This window comes from Spinacia oleracea, chromosome 4 (assembly GCF_020520425.1).
Source record: "Spinacia oleracea cultivar Varoflay chromosome 4, BTI_SOV_V1, whole genome shotgun sequence".
Taxonomy (NCBI): domain Eukaryota; kingdom Viridiplantae; phylum Streptophyta; class Magnoliopsida; order Caryophyllales; family Amaranthaceae; genus Spinacia; species Spinacia oleracea.
Genome location: NC_079490.1, coordinates 184,414,239 through 184,430,849, shown reverse-complemented (window position 1 = coordinate 184,430,849; position 16,611 = coordinate 184,414,239). Strand labels below are relative to the sequence as shown.

The window sequence follows — 16,611 nt, the reverse complement described above, 5'->3', positions numbered from 1 at the left end:
TTGCCATAATTTATACACTAAATTTTGTTTCCATACATAAATATTTTATAAAAAGGTAGAAAATAAATATAAAATCAAACAGATATATTTTTTTGGAAAAGTGTTTTTGGTGGGAAAAAATCACACCAGGAATTGACACGTGTCATTCCTGGTGTCTCTTTTAGTATATAGTAAAGTAATAGATTATCATCACTTTATTTTCATTAATTAAATTTAATGTTCATATTTTTATAGGGGAGGTTATAAACATAAAGAAGATGATGGTGGAAGGCAAAGTTTGTGTGGATTATTATTCATGGATAACACCAATTTGCCAACGTTCAAAAGTACTTGATAGTCCTTGCAAAGATGAATGTTATAAGAGACATGGAATTACTGCAACTCCATTTTGTTATGCTTTAATATGGCCACCATTAGTTTGGTGTGGCTGTAACTATGATTGTTAGTCAAATTGCATTAAACCTACAATAAATATTCGGATTTTTCATGAAATGTCCCCGAGGTTTGTCTTAATGCACCAAATACCCCTAAACTTTCCAGAATGCACCAAATACCCCTGAGGTTTAAAACAATAACACAAAATGCCCTTAATGAGCATTTTCCGTCCATTCCGTTAAGTCACCAAATACCCTAAACTTTCCAGAATGCACCAAATAATTTTTTCTATTTAGTTATCTTTGCATTTTAAATAGAAAAAATTATGTAATAGTGATTTGATTTTAGGAGAAATTACTTTAAATTTCAACGATTTTCTGTTAATAATCCAACCTTTGGATTATTATCTTATAATTCAACTTTTACACCCCGTTAAGTTTTATTAGGTTACGTAAGAAAATAAACGTCGCCAATACAAGAATAGAAGAAATAAAAGTTGGAAAACATAGCTAAATCATAGACATTGTAGTAGTTTGAGTAGTTGAAACTAAGTGCATTTCCAATAACTTAGAAGCTGCAGCCAAGCCACTCTGAATTGCACCTTCAACGGTTGGACTGACACAGAAGTCTCCACAAACAACTAATGGCTTGTTTGTATCCCACAAGCACTTGTCTTCTCTAGCTATGCTTGCTGTTGGAAAGGCACTGCCCCTGTCAAATTCAATTTTCAGTAACAGAAACGTACAACACGACCATCAAATTACAATGTAAAGGAAATCTGATAATTATAGCTTCAACTATTTAGACTGACAACTAACAAACACGTTATACATTCATTCTTATTGGCAAAGAAAGTCGAGTGATTCCAATATATTTAAGGGCATCAGACTTCTCTTCGTGTTTTATATCAGTTAAGTGTTCTGCATATGCATCTATGGAAATTCACTACTTCATCTTTTATTTTTGTTGAGTAAGGCCGGTAAAGTATCATTTGTCCGTCCATTTCCGATGGAGCCAAAGTATCATTTGTTCTTTTGGCTGTGGGATGTAATGGACTAAATCCAAATGGCTCTTAATACCTCTTCGCTTCCTTTCCATGAAGTAGAAGATGGCCGTCCCGTTGTTGTCCCGTTATTGCTTTTGGGTCAATTGGAAACAACCTCTTTGCAACCCCTTACCCCGCTTCTTGCGGGAGCCTCTTTGAGGCAATGGGGTAATGACGATGATGATGATGAGTAAGGCCGGTAAAGTGCATGTTTGCTCATGTAAGGCCTACAACAGCAACACTTCATATGTCTGATTCCAATATCTGATTCCAATATCTGATTCAACAAGGCAAGTGGAGGTGAAAATGTATTCACCCTTCACCCAGTTACCCCTAACAAACGCTTGATCTAACATAATGTCTTTGTAGAATTGACTAACATTGTATTTATAAGAAGGGATCACTTGGACACTCACCACCGATGAGCTTTCATGAAACAAGGCTGGGAAGTGCAAAGTCCGGTTCTTTGAAATTCCTGCAGAAGTTCTTCAGAGACTCTTGCAAATGTTGTATCAGAAGCCTTTTTAAGTCCAGTTTCAGCTATCACTTTTTTAGCGTATTCCTCAGTGGAATGCAACACCCAACATTCACTTTGTATCCAAAACACTGTATCAGGCAAGCTAATAGAGAGAAGAAACATGACACTAACAAGTTGACATTTATCTGACCACAAACACAAACCTGGCTGAAGAACGACCTGGCTTACTGCTGTCACAAAAAGCAGAGCTCAACACTTGAGAGTTTTTGAATGAGAACCCTCTTACAGAAATCTGGAAATATGAGTTGCAACTAAGACATGCTGACAACATTTCACAACATAGGATAAAAAAATAAGACATTTGGAAATCTCACAGTGCGTAGAGGCTCACTGAAAGCAAGCATGAGAACAAAATAAGGTCTGAAAGGTACTTGTTCTACCCTTGATGCAAATTGTGGTGCCAAATTTATATCTGCGCAGAAAATGAGAACCCACAGCTATTAACAAAGGAATAACAAAGTAAGATATATTGTGGTTAGTAAGAAATGATTCTCATTGGAATCGAAGAGTTCTATGTACAGAGAAATATATAGAAAAAGTTAAAAGAGAAGTACTGGGAAGGATCAATAGCATCATTAGTAGGAAATCAAGTGATAGGGATAAGAACTGGGATAGTTGTCACCGGCAGCATGTAGCCTTGATATTTAGGTTGTATATGGCTGTGTGGTTATACAATTTATCTTACTTTCTTACCACACACACACACAAAAAAAAAAGTGAATTTAAATAATTTTTGCTTTGTGCACAGAAACGTGAGTGTGAAAGCGTACGAACCATTAGTCCGAAAATCAAGAATGGTATTATTCGAACACATATTAGGATTTAGGAGTTATCAATGTTGTTTCAAAGATTAAAGGCTTAAAGTTAAGGAGTGTTCTTTTCGCATTGATATATCCATCACTTTGACAAATAAAAATTAAAGAAACTATTTGAAGATTTGCGGAATTTCTAAAAGTTCACCAGAGTAGGAATTAGTATCCACATCAAATGATCAGATTTACCACAATGATAACAACAGTGGACATGCTAGAAAAAGGTACATAATTGGGCTAATAAGAGACACATTATATTTATGATAGCTCGAACAAGCAGTGGAAGGCCAGCCAACTGCTAATGCTTCTTCTAAGTAACTAACTTGCTGGTTATACTATATAACAGATCAGATGAGACAATGGTAGCAGAACTAAGTCCAAGAACTGGCACAAACAAGATTAACAACATTCCATGTGACAAGCAAAAGCCGAAGAAATAATCATCAATATCCCAGTATTTATAAACAGACTGCAGTTCTAGATGCAGAAAGATAAGGTCATATATATAAATGCACCGTAACAGCATTGTCCCTCGGATAACAGAGAGATATTTCTAATTGACAATTGATGAGCTAATTTCATCATACAGAACCAGATAACACAAAAGCTCACTAATAAAACATGCTAAAAATTTATCATCAAAATTAATAGACAACGAAACCAATATACCAAGAGGTGGAGGGTGTCCTGTTAAGTGGGCAAAGCCAGGAGCAGCAAGAATCTTGTCTGTCGCTATCAAACCACCAAAAGCACCAAGAAACATTCCATCCAAACTGATCAATGACCATGACTTCTGATCTATTGCCCAATCCATCTTTGCAACACCAATCCCAAATTTGCTTTCAACTCCTGTAGAAAGAGGAATAATACAAGAATTAGAAAGCAAAACCAATGCTAGGTCGATAAATATTTCACAGAAACAATAACAATACCGGGCTCATTGCATAATGCTCTGCATATAGAATTCATGCCTGGAATGCCTACATACTTCCTGCTCGATGATTCCTGATTTATTAGTTCAGAACATTTATGAATCACAGATTGTCTTACTTCAGTAGTAAAAAAACATAAAAGTATTTTAAAATTCAAATATAAAACTAAGTAGGGAAGCCAGAGACAATGGTTATTTAAAACCAAAAGTAGATATGCGAGGCCTAGTCATGTAAGCACTACCTATCAGGCTAGTACACAGACAATACTCAAGGCTCTTTTATCTTCTAGGACATCAAATGAAACCCTCTCGCCTCCAAGGCCCCAATTATCCTGATATGTCACATTTAAATCACTTGCTTACCGTTACATCATTGGTAAATATCAGAAATAGCTCAAACACAAATCTTAGCTGCACCAAACTAGGCGATAGGACTGTGCGTCAATCATTTTTCAAATTTCTTCTATTTGATGATTTAAATTCATTGTACAAACTAAACCCCAAATTTCGGTAATTGAACATATTAATACTGGAAGGATTTAACTGTTTGCTTTAAAACTTTCAGTTAGTTGTTTGAATATGCCTTGGAGTTTGCATATTCTTTTTTGCACCAAATAACTATATTCCACAGGAACTTGTTACTTTGTTAGACACCATTTAGTTTCTTTTAGCAACAAAAGGTTAACCACACAAGTGATGCGCGAAGTGAATCAGAGGTAAATATAAAGGCATGGTACAATCACCAGGTACCCAGTTCTGAATTATGACAGATTTTCAAGAGAGCTAACTAGCCAGTTTAAGATTGCTTAGCGCCCAAGACATATTCTTAGGCCAGTCTTGAAATTGAATGCAACATGGTAAATATAAAAGGGAGTCCTTTCTGGAAGGGAAAACTATCTTTTCGGAGGCTTACTTTACAACTGAATTTTAGAATATATTTATCTATTAGATTTGGTTTCATACTTAAAATTGTAATCAACTTGGGAAAGTAGTATTAGGAGATAGTTGAATGTCTTATCTATTATTTTCATGTCTTATCTCTTATTTTCAGTAATTGTCTTAGCAGTAGGGAAGTCAGAGTACATCCTAGAATTTTCTACCTTTTGGAATTTCTAATGTTTTGTTTCAAGCAATTGAGATTATGGGTTGATTAAAAACAGCAAATTTTCTCTTTTGGATTTAAACTTTCTGTTTTGAATCTAATCCCCTTAGTGACTTTTAAGTTTTTCTAGCTTGTCTTATTCGACTTAAAACCCGTTTCTTCCATCCAATCTTTACGGTCTTGATGACTTAAGGTGCTATAGTTACACACACTTCATCTAAATTCTACCTTTGATTATCCTTTATTTTTTAGGTCATTATAACTTATAATTTTAGAATATAGCTTATTTTATTATATGAAATCACCAGCAAATTTTTACTTGCAATTTAACCAAAAGCCTTTTTACATATAACTTCTTACTTCTTAGGGTGTGTTTCTTCACCTTAAAAACATAAGTTTCAAGTTCAATAAGCTCAGATAAGTTACAATCACGTTCGATCAGGTCCCTTTCAGTTCCAATCAGGTCCTATAAGTTTACTCTCTTGCAATCAGGATTGATCAAGTTTAATAAGTTGCAACCAGGTCTTATCCGGTCCAATAAGGTCAATTGGGTTTAATAAGTTCCAATAAATTCATATAAGTTCAAGTTTAATCAGGTGAAGAGAACGCCCTTCATATAACTTTGATGATCAAATTTTCTCCAGAAAATTGCTCAACTTTCATAAACAAAGATTATATTAGGTTTGGTGTACAATACCAATTAAGAAGCTTGCAAAAAAAAAAAATCCGCTTCACAACATTGTGCAAATTGCATATCTAGTGAAGGGGTGTAACTATTTAAACAAGGATTTCACTGATGAGCTTAGAAAGAAATTTTAAATTATACAAGTACTCATTTGATATCCCAAAAAATGGATTTCAACAGACCACCACGATGCAGGAGCTTAAACAAAAGGTAACTGATCTCAGTAGCTATTTTCTTTATTTTTCTCGTTTCTTCTCTTTTTCTTTGATAAGGAGGGGGGTTTCTATTGAGCCACCTATGACATGTACAGAAAATATAAGCTCAAGACTTCAAAAGTAAAAAAGGTTTATTTCTAAAAAGGGTATTTTCATACATGTATTAATGCGTGCTTGTGATTACTACGTATGGGTTATGAGAATATATTCTGCACAACCTCTACTTTAGATGCAACTTTGCTTGAAAAAGAAATCATAAATTATACAAACATGTTAACCAACCTCCTCGCTATTTAGTCTTCCGGTCACTTACAAACTTCAATAACAGTTTCCTAAACAAAGCAATACAATCAAGAAATACTTCCCGTACTGATAACCAACTGTTGTAAGTGTGCATAACACATTAACATTAACTTGCCATGCTCAAGCCTACTATTATTTACCCAACAACTTTGGGTGCAAAGAGTGTAATGGTGATCTTTTAAGATTGTAAATATTTAAAATTAAATCAAAACAAGAAATTCAGCCATTTTCTATCCAACCCACCCTATGACCTAGTGCTCCTCCCTTGTTCTCTCGGTCAGGTCACCAGGTAACAACTACAGGTCAGGATGATGTTGATTCCTAAGAAAGGATGACAAACATCATAAATGGTAAGCTTGAGAAGAGGACCCAAAGACAGATTGTGAGACCAAAAACTTTTCACCTTCATATTTCTGCGAGTACAACTAGTAGCTATCAAAAGATTACCCAAGAGCACCACTATTTGCATAAATGCCTCAATATTTCATTATGCAACTTGAAAGTAGACCTCATTTACACCTTCTCAATAACAATGATAGTGTGTGCAAGGAAAGAAGGGAGCGTGAGAGAGGTAGAGGAAGTGTGTCTTGGAATGGCATCATTAAACTATCACAAAGTTAGCAAAAGGGAGGAAATGGAATGATCTACAAAAAAAATTCTTCAATAACCAAAGCAATCCAATCTTAACCATTACATTCCTCACCGAGTGGCAATCTTATAGAGTTTAAATGATGCCGTAAACCATAGAAGGAATTTCACAATAGAAATGCTAACCTCCTCATAATCAACAAAGGCCTTGGAGATGCAATCATAGATTCCAAATTTCTCTTTCCACTCTGCAACTAGACCTCTTGACTCCCACTCCAAAACAACATCCAAAACACCAGTGTTTGAAACTGTGAAGTACGGAGCACCATGGTCAAAGAATAGGTCTGTCCCTTCCTTAGTAGTTTCCCTATTAAGTTACATAAAAATATTGGTAGAAGAAACCAAAAGAAACAGAAAATAAACTTAAGCCTACATCCAATAGCACATAACATAAAAAATGAATCAAAGGATACCCAGAAAAAGAAAGTACATGCATGCATAGAACGATTTATATTGGTCACAGAACAACATTTACCAGGCTGTACACAACGACTAAAAATAGTTAAACTAAATACAGACACTGCTATAAAAGTAGTTCATTTAGTCCAGAAACATCTCTATGTGAAACTCAGCAAAATAAATCTCATCTAAAACATTGAATAAAATGTGTCTTTAGTAAATAACTCAGAATATTTCTTACGAATCAAGGGGCACGTAGGACGGAATAATAACTTACAAATATACCAAAGCTATGATTAATACATTCGTAGCACCTATGACCATACTCCCTTCGTTCTCTATTTTGGGACATCATATATCTCTTATTAATTCTTTTACGTTTCTAGGGTTTGAGAAATCAAAATTTACATGCGAGACGCTTCATCAAGGGTGCATTTAAGAAGATCATCCTTAAGCTTTCAAAACCAATCAGCAAATAAGTTTCATAGATAGTATGAAACTGAGGATATATAAAACTATACAGTAAGTAACAAACAATCCCAAAAAAAGAAACAATCTCTGGCCACCAATAATCTTAAAGGGTCTTTCTGCAGTTTTGCTCTACCGATCTGGTTCTCAATTTAGTTGACCGTTTATTATTTTGGTCGACCAAAGGGATATGATGTTCAAATAAATAATTAGCAAATCAGGATGTTCATTACCAAGTACCAACCTAGGTAAGAATGTTAACTACCAACCTTCTTTATGACATACAAAACAAAAAGCCATCAAGGTAGACTTTCCCTACTAAATATATTCTCTACATTTGTCTTTATGTTGCTAAAACTACTTCATATGAAGTATATACATATACTGCTACATATTTGGTCAAATCTTTTATAATTGAATACTTCGGAAATCATATTGTAGTTAATTTAGTACCCAAGAATTTCATTATTTTTTCACATACTAATTTAAAACCGAGCATGGTTCGAGTACTACCTAGTACTATCCGGCATTGTACAAGACCACCATAAACATTCAAAAGCGCGGTATAGATATCAGGCTGTGTGAAACTAGAATAAACAAACAAAGATATTCAATCACTTTCCAACAAATAATCTCATAAAAACAAAGATTCTTTGACCACCCACAATCTGAAACCATAATTTAAAATTTCCCCAAGTCAAAAGTTTCTCATGTTAGCATATCATAGTACCGTACAGTCCTTAAACCCCCACGTAAATCATAGACTAACAACAAAAACGATTAAACAAACCACAACTTGCAGTGTGAAATTGCCAACAACCGACTTTACATAATTTGAATTGACCTTATTTAATCAAACTTTTTTTTCTCTAAATTTGTCACATCAGTTTCAAGCTCAAATCAACTGAATTCTTCTATAGTACCTAAAAGAAGAACGATTGAGCATTAACAAAACATCATTGACACCAATCGGCGCTCGATTTTTTCATGAACACCTAATTAGACTATATACAAACTTTTATATAAGGCGGTCTTACACAAAACACTACCTTGGTGTCATATAAGTTAAGCACTAAAATCAATTATTTAAGCACTGGAACTAATTAGTTAAGCATTGAAATCAATTAGTTAAGCAGTGAAACTAATTAGTTAAGCACTAAAATTAATTAGTTAAGCAATAGAACTAATTAGGTAAGCAATTAAAATGGTCTTTCCGGTAAGACGATCTTACACAAAAGTTTCCGTAAACTATATCAAGACCCAAAACTAACAAACGTTGCGAGTATTAAAAGACGGAGGAAGTATATATTTTATCTATCAAAAGTCAAACCTTATAATAATAGTAGGCTATAAATCTATAATACCTTCTTTGAGACATGCGGCCTCCAGGACCTCTACCCCAATCAAAAACAGTAACTGCAACTCCATTTTTGGCCAGAATTGAAGCACATACTGCTCCTGAAACTAACAATCGCAAAATATTCAAAAATTAATCAATTAAATCAGAAAAATTGTAGATTTTTTTTGCTAATTACAGTCGTCGGCAACAGAATTTCAAGAATTATTGACATCATAAACATAAAAAATAAAATTAAAAAAGTGACGTAGGAAGTTAGGAACTTACTTCCACTGCCAATGACGGCAACTTTGGGAACAACGCTGGTCATACTTGTGGATCTTCCTCTACGATTTCGTTCCTAATTCTTGCTTGGTGGAACTTTTTTTTTTTTTTTTCGAGAGAAATTAGTGGAATGATTATATATTAATTGGTGGTATTTTTTCTTTTCTTTCCCAACCAAATTAAACGGCTACATTTAGTATACGTTTCCGGTGGGGTGTTCAATTTCGGATAAAAAGATCGGGAAAATGTGATCCGAATCCGTAGAAAGTTTCGGATACCTGAAATGTTGGATCGGGAAAATGTGATCTGAATTCGAATAAAAAGTTTTGAACAATCGAAATTTTTGGATCGGATGTGCGAAATCGGTCTTAATTCAATTGAAAATTAAAAAATATTCACGTTTTATAACAAATTTTTTCGGATATCCTATCCGAAATATCCAAAAATTTGAAATCGAATCGGATTATCGGACTTTTCTATTGTTGTTTTAAATATTTTGGATGTCCGAAATGGGAAAAAGGTTAAAGTTGATCCGAATTCAATCCGAAAATCCGATTTCATTTTTGGATATCCAAAACCTTAAATCGAATCAAACAGATCGGATATTTTTGCACACCCTACGCTTTCTTCATCTTATTCTTACAACTTACGGTTTATTACTTACTTTTTAAAAATTCTATCAGATCAGACAAAATACAAAACTAAATATGACAATACTAGAAAAATAAATTTATAAACACAAACAGAAAAAATTAATACCAGATAAGAGAAATTCATACCAAACCAGACAAAAATTTAGAAATATCAGACCATACCATATCAGATTAGACAAACAGAACATAACCTACTCTACGAGTAACCAAGAGTTTGGTACGAGGGATATAGATTATTAATATATTAGAGAAGCCCCATTAACGAGGAAAACATTAGCTCACGTGCTTTTTTTTGGTGAGGAAAATATATTATACGGCTACCAACAATGAAGAAACCAAAAAATGTTCCCGAGGAAACCCAAGAAAAATAGTCGTGCAAACTTCCTCTTGCATTGGACCGTGTGTATGTTGGGGCCCACACGCGTCAGTGAATGCAACAAAAATACTTTCTCTTTTCAGTTTTGATAGAGCGAAACACCTTCTTTCACATGATTTACTCTAAAACTCGAAGTTTTAAGCTGCAAAAAAAACAATGCAGGCTGACTGGGCACGTCGGCATGCCCCTGATGTAAGCACGCCACGCGTCCCAGTCATCCTTTCTTGCCAATTAGAATTTTTCGCTTAAATGGCAACAAATGCATTTTTTAAAGGATAGTTTTAGCCAAAACTAAATTACAAAGTATAATTATTATTTCTACCGAGGGTCATAAATTTTGAGATCTACTCATTTTGCAATATTTTGATACACTTTCAAAAATTATTACTATTATATTGTTATTATTATTACCCTTATTAAATAATGTAAATAAAAATGCATTGTATAATAAAAACTTACAAATATATCTACCTTTATTTAAGTATTATAAATCATTATTTTATCAACATAATAGAAATAACATAAAAATAAATACAAAATGGGTGGAGTATGGGAGAGAAAATGTAATGAGTGTAGTAAATAGTAAAAGTAAAAGTGTTAAGTTTTATTTTGTTCAGTGGTGGGATAAATTTTTGCAAAAATATTTTACCTGTGAGGAAAATGTGGTGTGTGAGTAAGAAAGTGGTAGAGAAATTATTAAACTTCTTTTTTTCCCGCATTGGTGAGATTTCTCTTAGAATAATATTATCGTTTCAGGGGTTAATTAGATCTGCTCCCTCCGTTCCCTTATGTTTTTTCACAGTTGGAATCGGGGAGGGGATTAAGAAAATGGAATTTTTGTATGATTGGGTGTAAGAGTAATGGTTAAAGTTAAAGAATTCTACTTTTAGAATTCATGAAAGAGAGATAAATGAATAAAGAAATATGAGATATTTTATTTAAAAAATCATAAAATAAAGTGAGTGACTGAATTGGGAGTGTGAATGAATTAAATAAGGTGGGTGGGGAAATCAATAGAAATAATTGGGTAGGTGAATGGAATAAAGGTAGGATGTGGTAGGAAATTAAATTGTAGAATGAGGGTATTGGGGGGGGGGGGGGGGGGGGAGGGGGAAGTTTGCCAGAAAAGGAAAAGATTCACAATGCGAAGAATACAAAGGAACGCCAATTCGGAAAACAGGAAGAACTTTTAGGCACGGAGGGAGTATAATGTTAGGATTAGGAAGACGTCAAGGTTTATGTGTTTTGATCTGTAATCACTAGAGGAAAAAACATCATAAGTTGCCCTTAAAATAGGCTTATAAGTTGCCAATTATAAGGGCAACATATGGGGGGGTCACTTTTGTGAAATTATCAAAAGTTGCCCTTAACAAGGGCAACTTATAATCTTATAAGTTGCCCTTGTTTACAACAAGGGCAACTTATGTGAAACTTATAAGTTTCCCTTGTTGCATTCACATAAATTGCCCTTGTTGCAAACAAGGGCAACTTATAAGAACAAGGGCAACTTATAAGCTTCACATAAGTTGCTCTTGTTTGAAAGAAGGGCAACTTATAAGCTTCACATAAGTTGCTCTTGTTACAAACAAAGGCAACTTTTGAGTTTTTTTTTTCAAAAAAAAAAAAAAAAATCTGCAATATAATTCCTGATATTTTGCAATATAAAATTCTGCATTATAATTTATAGAATACTTTTTCACCAAACATCATCTTGACATTCCTCAAAAATGATATAAATTTCAAATTTCCAATAATATTACCGAATTAATTCAAATGTAATTAATTAAATCGATAAATAACAAAATAATGTAAGAGTCACGGATAACTACAAGTCTGCTGTAACACCCCGACAATTCCCATTTTCTAAAATAACCCTTTTTAAATATAACTGTAGGGAATTATCAAAGTATCATCGCCCGTGTGAAAACGTACGGCTTATTAAGAATTTTGCAGCGGAAAACATAAAACTAACTTTTAGGTTCATAAATAATCTTATTACATATTAGGTCCAAAACCAATTAACTGAAATAAGGAAATACGAATAGTACGACAAATTTCAAATTTAAGTTAACAAACCAAATCACTTAATAAAGAAAATATAACTACAAGCTCTCTAATCCCGATCCCAATGATGCATCATCTTCAAACCTGTAGATGGGCAACGCTTATTGATCCTTAGAGACTGCTCACCAAAGATGGGTCATCACAGGATCAATAAGGCATAGCCATGATCAACACACACAAACAAAGCACGTAATCAGCAAAGCTGAGTACTACATACTAAAACAATAATAATTCTAATATGATACTGTAATCCCCCGCAAATTTATAAATTTTATTAATATATTTTAACGTATAGTTATTTATATTTAAATAGAATTTACGAATTTTAGTAATAAATCCCCCGCAAATTTATAAATTTTATTAATATATTTTAACGTATAGTTATTTATATTTAAATAGAATTTACGAATTTTAGTAATAAATATATAATTAACATATATTTATTTTATTTAATTACATACTAAATATTTTAACGATTTATGCAATCAAAATGATTTTAGAATTTCATGTTGTAAAGAATTTGAATTGCGAAAATACATTTGAATTTGGAAAACAATCCTAATCAGTTTTGATTCAAACACTAAAGCTCAATCCTAATCCTAGCCCAACTTGGTAAAGCCCAAAGTAAATAAGCCCATAATTTTCCTACCCTTGTTTCAACATTCACGTGAAAACAAAAGAAAACTCCCAAACCCTCCTTATTTCTCCTCCTTCTTCTTTCACGTACATTTACTCAGCCTCCTCTTCTCCTTGCTCTCGAACACCAACCACCACCACCACCTGGTCGACGTCCCCTGCGCCCCTTGCCGCACCGTCAGCAACCACCGCACGTCAGCGTCGTCCAACACAGCAGCCATCGCTCCTCCTCCTCCTTCTTCCCTCTCGTTTTTCTTTTTCTTTCTTTTCGTTCCTCTGTTCATTTTCTCTCCAATTGAAATTGTTGGTTTTGTTTGCTCACACAGCCGCCGCCGCGCAACCACCGGCGAGTACACCTGACCGCCGTCGACCGTGCCTGCGGTCGTGCCCAGCCGCCGGCAACCCTTGCTTCTCGCACTCCCCTATTCGTTGCTTCTTGCTTTCTGCCTCACAAGCAAAACAGTCCCTGCACAACCACCGCGGCCACCAACACTGTGGCCCATTCCCGCGACCACCTGCCTTGTCGCCGCCGTCCCTCCTCCGGCCAGCACCCTTACTCCTCCTCTTTTTGGTTATTTCTTTAACCCTAAAACTATTTAATGCTTTAATTTTTGTTTTAGTAGTTTAATTAATGTTTTCATATTCTAAATTTATGGTTTTAATTATCTAAATATAGAATTCAAATTTATATGTTTGCATAGTGAGTTTATTAAATTTCAGATTTATTGATTTGGATTGAAATAAGAATTTTAATTATTAAAACATGAATTTTTAAGATTTTAATAGTTTTAAAATCATGATAGAATGGTTATGAATAATTAAAATTATTATTTTTATGTTCTAAGCATGATAATTTGGTTTTGGGAAAGCTTTAAACGATTTGATATTGCTGAAAATTTAAAGTATGACGTTTGCGAAGAGTTTTCAACGAATTTCAATCATTGATTCAATAATTATGATGCTAGGAAATCAAATGTTCAAGTTTTAATGTTAGGGAATGTCCTAAATATGTTTAGGATGTAGTTAGAATGTGTTATTATAGCTGTGAACGATTAGAAGTTGATTGGGAATCCTTGTTGGTTGTTTTTAGGCGGAGAATTCTTTGTAGGCGACTTTTGAATTATTAAAGTGGTCTTGCAGTTTGTTTACACAAGGTACGTACATACCTGCGTGCTTGGAATGTGTGCTAATTGTTGAAATCATGTTGATATTATTGTTGAACTTGGTGATGTTGATATTATAGACAAACTTGGTTATATGGAATGTGCATGTTTAATACTGTTGGACAAACTTATTGAACTTATTTTGCACTATAGGAACTGTAACATGTTAGTATGGATGTTTGATACAAACATGTTGGTTGGGAACACTAGATTATTCTATATGATTGGGTTGGATCAATTGGTTGTTGTTCCCTTTCTATCTTTTCACTACTTTATAAGGGCGGAGGACCTTGTTTAGTAAGTTGAAACTCTATGCCCATATACAGGGTTGCTCATGGTTAAAGGAAAGGTTGGTTAAGTTGGAATGAGTCTTGATTGATGCTTTTATGATCACTCACTTAATTCCAAGATAAAAACAGTTGTGAACAAATGTGAATTGTCTGTCTTATGTAATGGTTGAGTCATAACGGAATCTCAATTTGTAAATCATGTAAAGTGAAACTGAATAGCAATAGCTTTAGACTGTGCACGTCTGAAGTGACGGACAAACAGGAGTTGGGGTTCATGGTGGTAGCCCATGGCCTTTTCTGGGACCGGATTGATCACCGTGTCCTATTTTTATTTAAACGTTCCTCGATATCGCAGGTCACTGAGGTTACGGAGTCGCGCCCGTACCTCGTCTTCCTTAGTGAAGACTTCTGGATGGTCAACTCGGTCCATTGTCTATTTCAACTAAAATAATATTATGGTTATTAAGCCTAGCTTAGTCTAGTCAAGTATAATCGTCAATTTATTATGTTTTGTCTGTCCTCACTTATATTTATTAGTATCATGTTAGGGTTGTTGGTTTAATAGTATCATGCTAGGATTGTTGTTGTTTTAGTATGTAGTACTCAGCTTTGCTGATTACGTGCTTGTTTGTGTGTGTTGATCATGGCTATGCCTTATTGATCCTGTGATGACCCATCTTTGGTGAGCAGTCTTTAAGGATCAATAAGCGTTGACCATCTACAGGTTTGAAGATGATGCATCATTGGGATCGGGATTAGAGAGCTTGTAGTTCTATTCGTTTAATTAAGTGATTTAATTTGTTAACTTGGATTTGAAATTTGTCGTACCATTCGTATTTCCTTAATTCAGTTAAATGGGTTTGGACCTAATATGTAATAGATTATTTATGAACCTAAAAGTTAGTTTTATGTTTTCCGCTGCAAAATTCTGAATAAGCCGATACGTTTTCACACGGGCGATAATGCCTTGATAATTCTCTACGTTTTATATTAAAAGGTTATTTTAGAAAAGAGGGAATTGTCGGGGTGTTACAGATACTATTAACGAACAACCCTCACATGATACTAATGAACATAAACAAGGGCAGACAAAATATGGTAATTTAACGACCATACTTAACTAGGCTAGGCTAGACTGGACTGGACTTTTATAACAGTAATATTATTTTAATTGAAATAGACAATGGACCGAGTTTTCTAGCTAGATGCTTCACTAAGGAAGACGAGGTACGGGCGCGACTCCGTAACCTCAATGACCTGCGATATCGAGGAACGTTTGAATAAAAATAGGACACGGTGATCAATCCGGTCCGAATTAAAGGCCATGGGCTACCACCATGAACCCCAACTCCTGTTTGTCCGTCACTTTAGACGTGCACAGTCTAAAGCTATTGCTACTCAGTTTCACTTTACATGATTTACAAATTGACACCCTGTTATGACTCAACAATCACATAAGGCATACAATCCACATTTATTTACAACTGTTTTTATCTTGGAATTAAGTAAGTGATCACAAAGGCATCAAACCAGACTCATTCCAATTAACTCCAATCCTTCTTTTAATACTGATCAACCCTGTATATGGGTATAAGGTTTCAACTTACTAAATGAGGTCCTCGGCCCTCATAAAGTAGCGAAAAAGCTAAAAGGGAACAACAATCCACTGATCTGAATTATATACAAAGTAATCTAGTGTTCCCAATCAAACATGTTTGTATCAACCATCCATACTAACATGTTATAATCCTCAAAATGCAATATAGGTTCAATATGTCCAACCAACAGTATTAAACTTGCAATATTCAACCTGACTAAATTCATCAACGATATCGACATAACCAAGTTCATCAACAATGCAACATGGTTTCAACAATTAGCACACATTCCAAGCACACAGGTATGTACGTACCTTGTGTAAACAAACTGATAGGCCACCTTAACACTTTCAAAAGTCGCCTAAAGAGAATTCTCCGCCTAAACAATCCAACAAGTAATCTCAATCAATTTCTAATCATTGACAACCATAATAAAGCATTCTAAATGCATCCTAAATAGATTTAGAACTTTCCCCAATATCAAAACTTGAACATTTGCTTTCCTAGCATCATAATTATTGAACCAGTGATTGAAATTCGTTGAAAACTTTTGCAAACATCGTACTTTAAATTTTCAGCAATATTAATTCATTTAGAAGCTTCACCAAGGTCAATCTACGTTCCTAGTATCTCAAAACAACCAATTCAATAATTCATACTCAACCTATCATGATTAAAACTCATAAAAA

At 34.3% G+C, this 16,611-nt stretch overlaps 1 protein-coding gene and 1 long non-coding RNA gene across 3 annotated transcripts; both read right to left on the bottom strand.

The window, feature by feature from the left end:
• Positions 1-698: 698 nt before the first annotated feature.
• On the bottom strand, positions 699-9,435 carry LOC110805441 (uncharacterized). 2 transcript variants are annotated; one of them, XR_008932592.1, is made up of 10 exons: positions 9,146-9,435; positions 8,886-8,985; positions 6,781-6,961; positions 3,703-3,775; positions 3,440-3,619; positions 2,273-2,370; positions 2,102-2,190; positions 1,837-2,010; positions 1,455-1,697; positions 862-1,086 (listed from the first exon to the last, which is right to left on the bottom strand). XR_008932592.1 is itself a non-coding variant. In XM_022011047.2 (9 exons), the coding sequence occupies exons 1-9, from the start codon at positions 9,186-9,188 to the stop codon at positions 885-887; spliced, it is 1,140 nt and encodes a 379-aa protein (XP_021866739.1). In that variant the 5' UTR covers positions 9,189-9,431; the 3' UTR covers positions 699-884. The 2 variants fall into 2 exon arrangements, 1 of the variants encoding a protein (XP_021866739.1); XM_022011047.2 differs by lacking the exon at positions 1,455-1,697 and having other exon boundaries at positions 699-1,086; positions 9,146-9,431.
• Positions 9,436-12,126: 2,691 nt separating this feature from the next.
• On the bottom strand, positions 12,127-16,309 carry LOC130459739 (uncharacterized). The gene is made up of 2 exons (XR_008919329.1): positions 16,237-16,309; positions 12,127-12,353 (listed from the first exon to the last, which is right to left on the bottom strand). It is a non-coding gene; the product is annotated as an uncharacterized lncRNA (long non-coding RNA).
• Between the last annotated feature and the right edge of the window lie 302 nt (positions 16,310-16,611).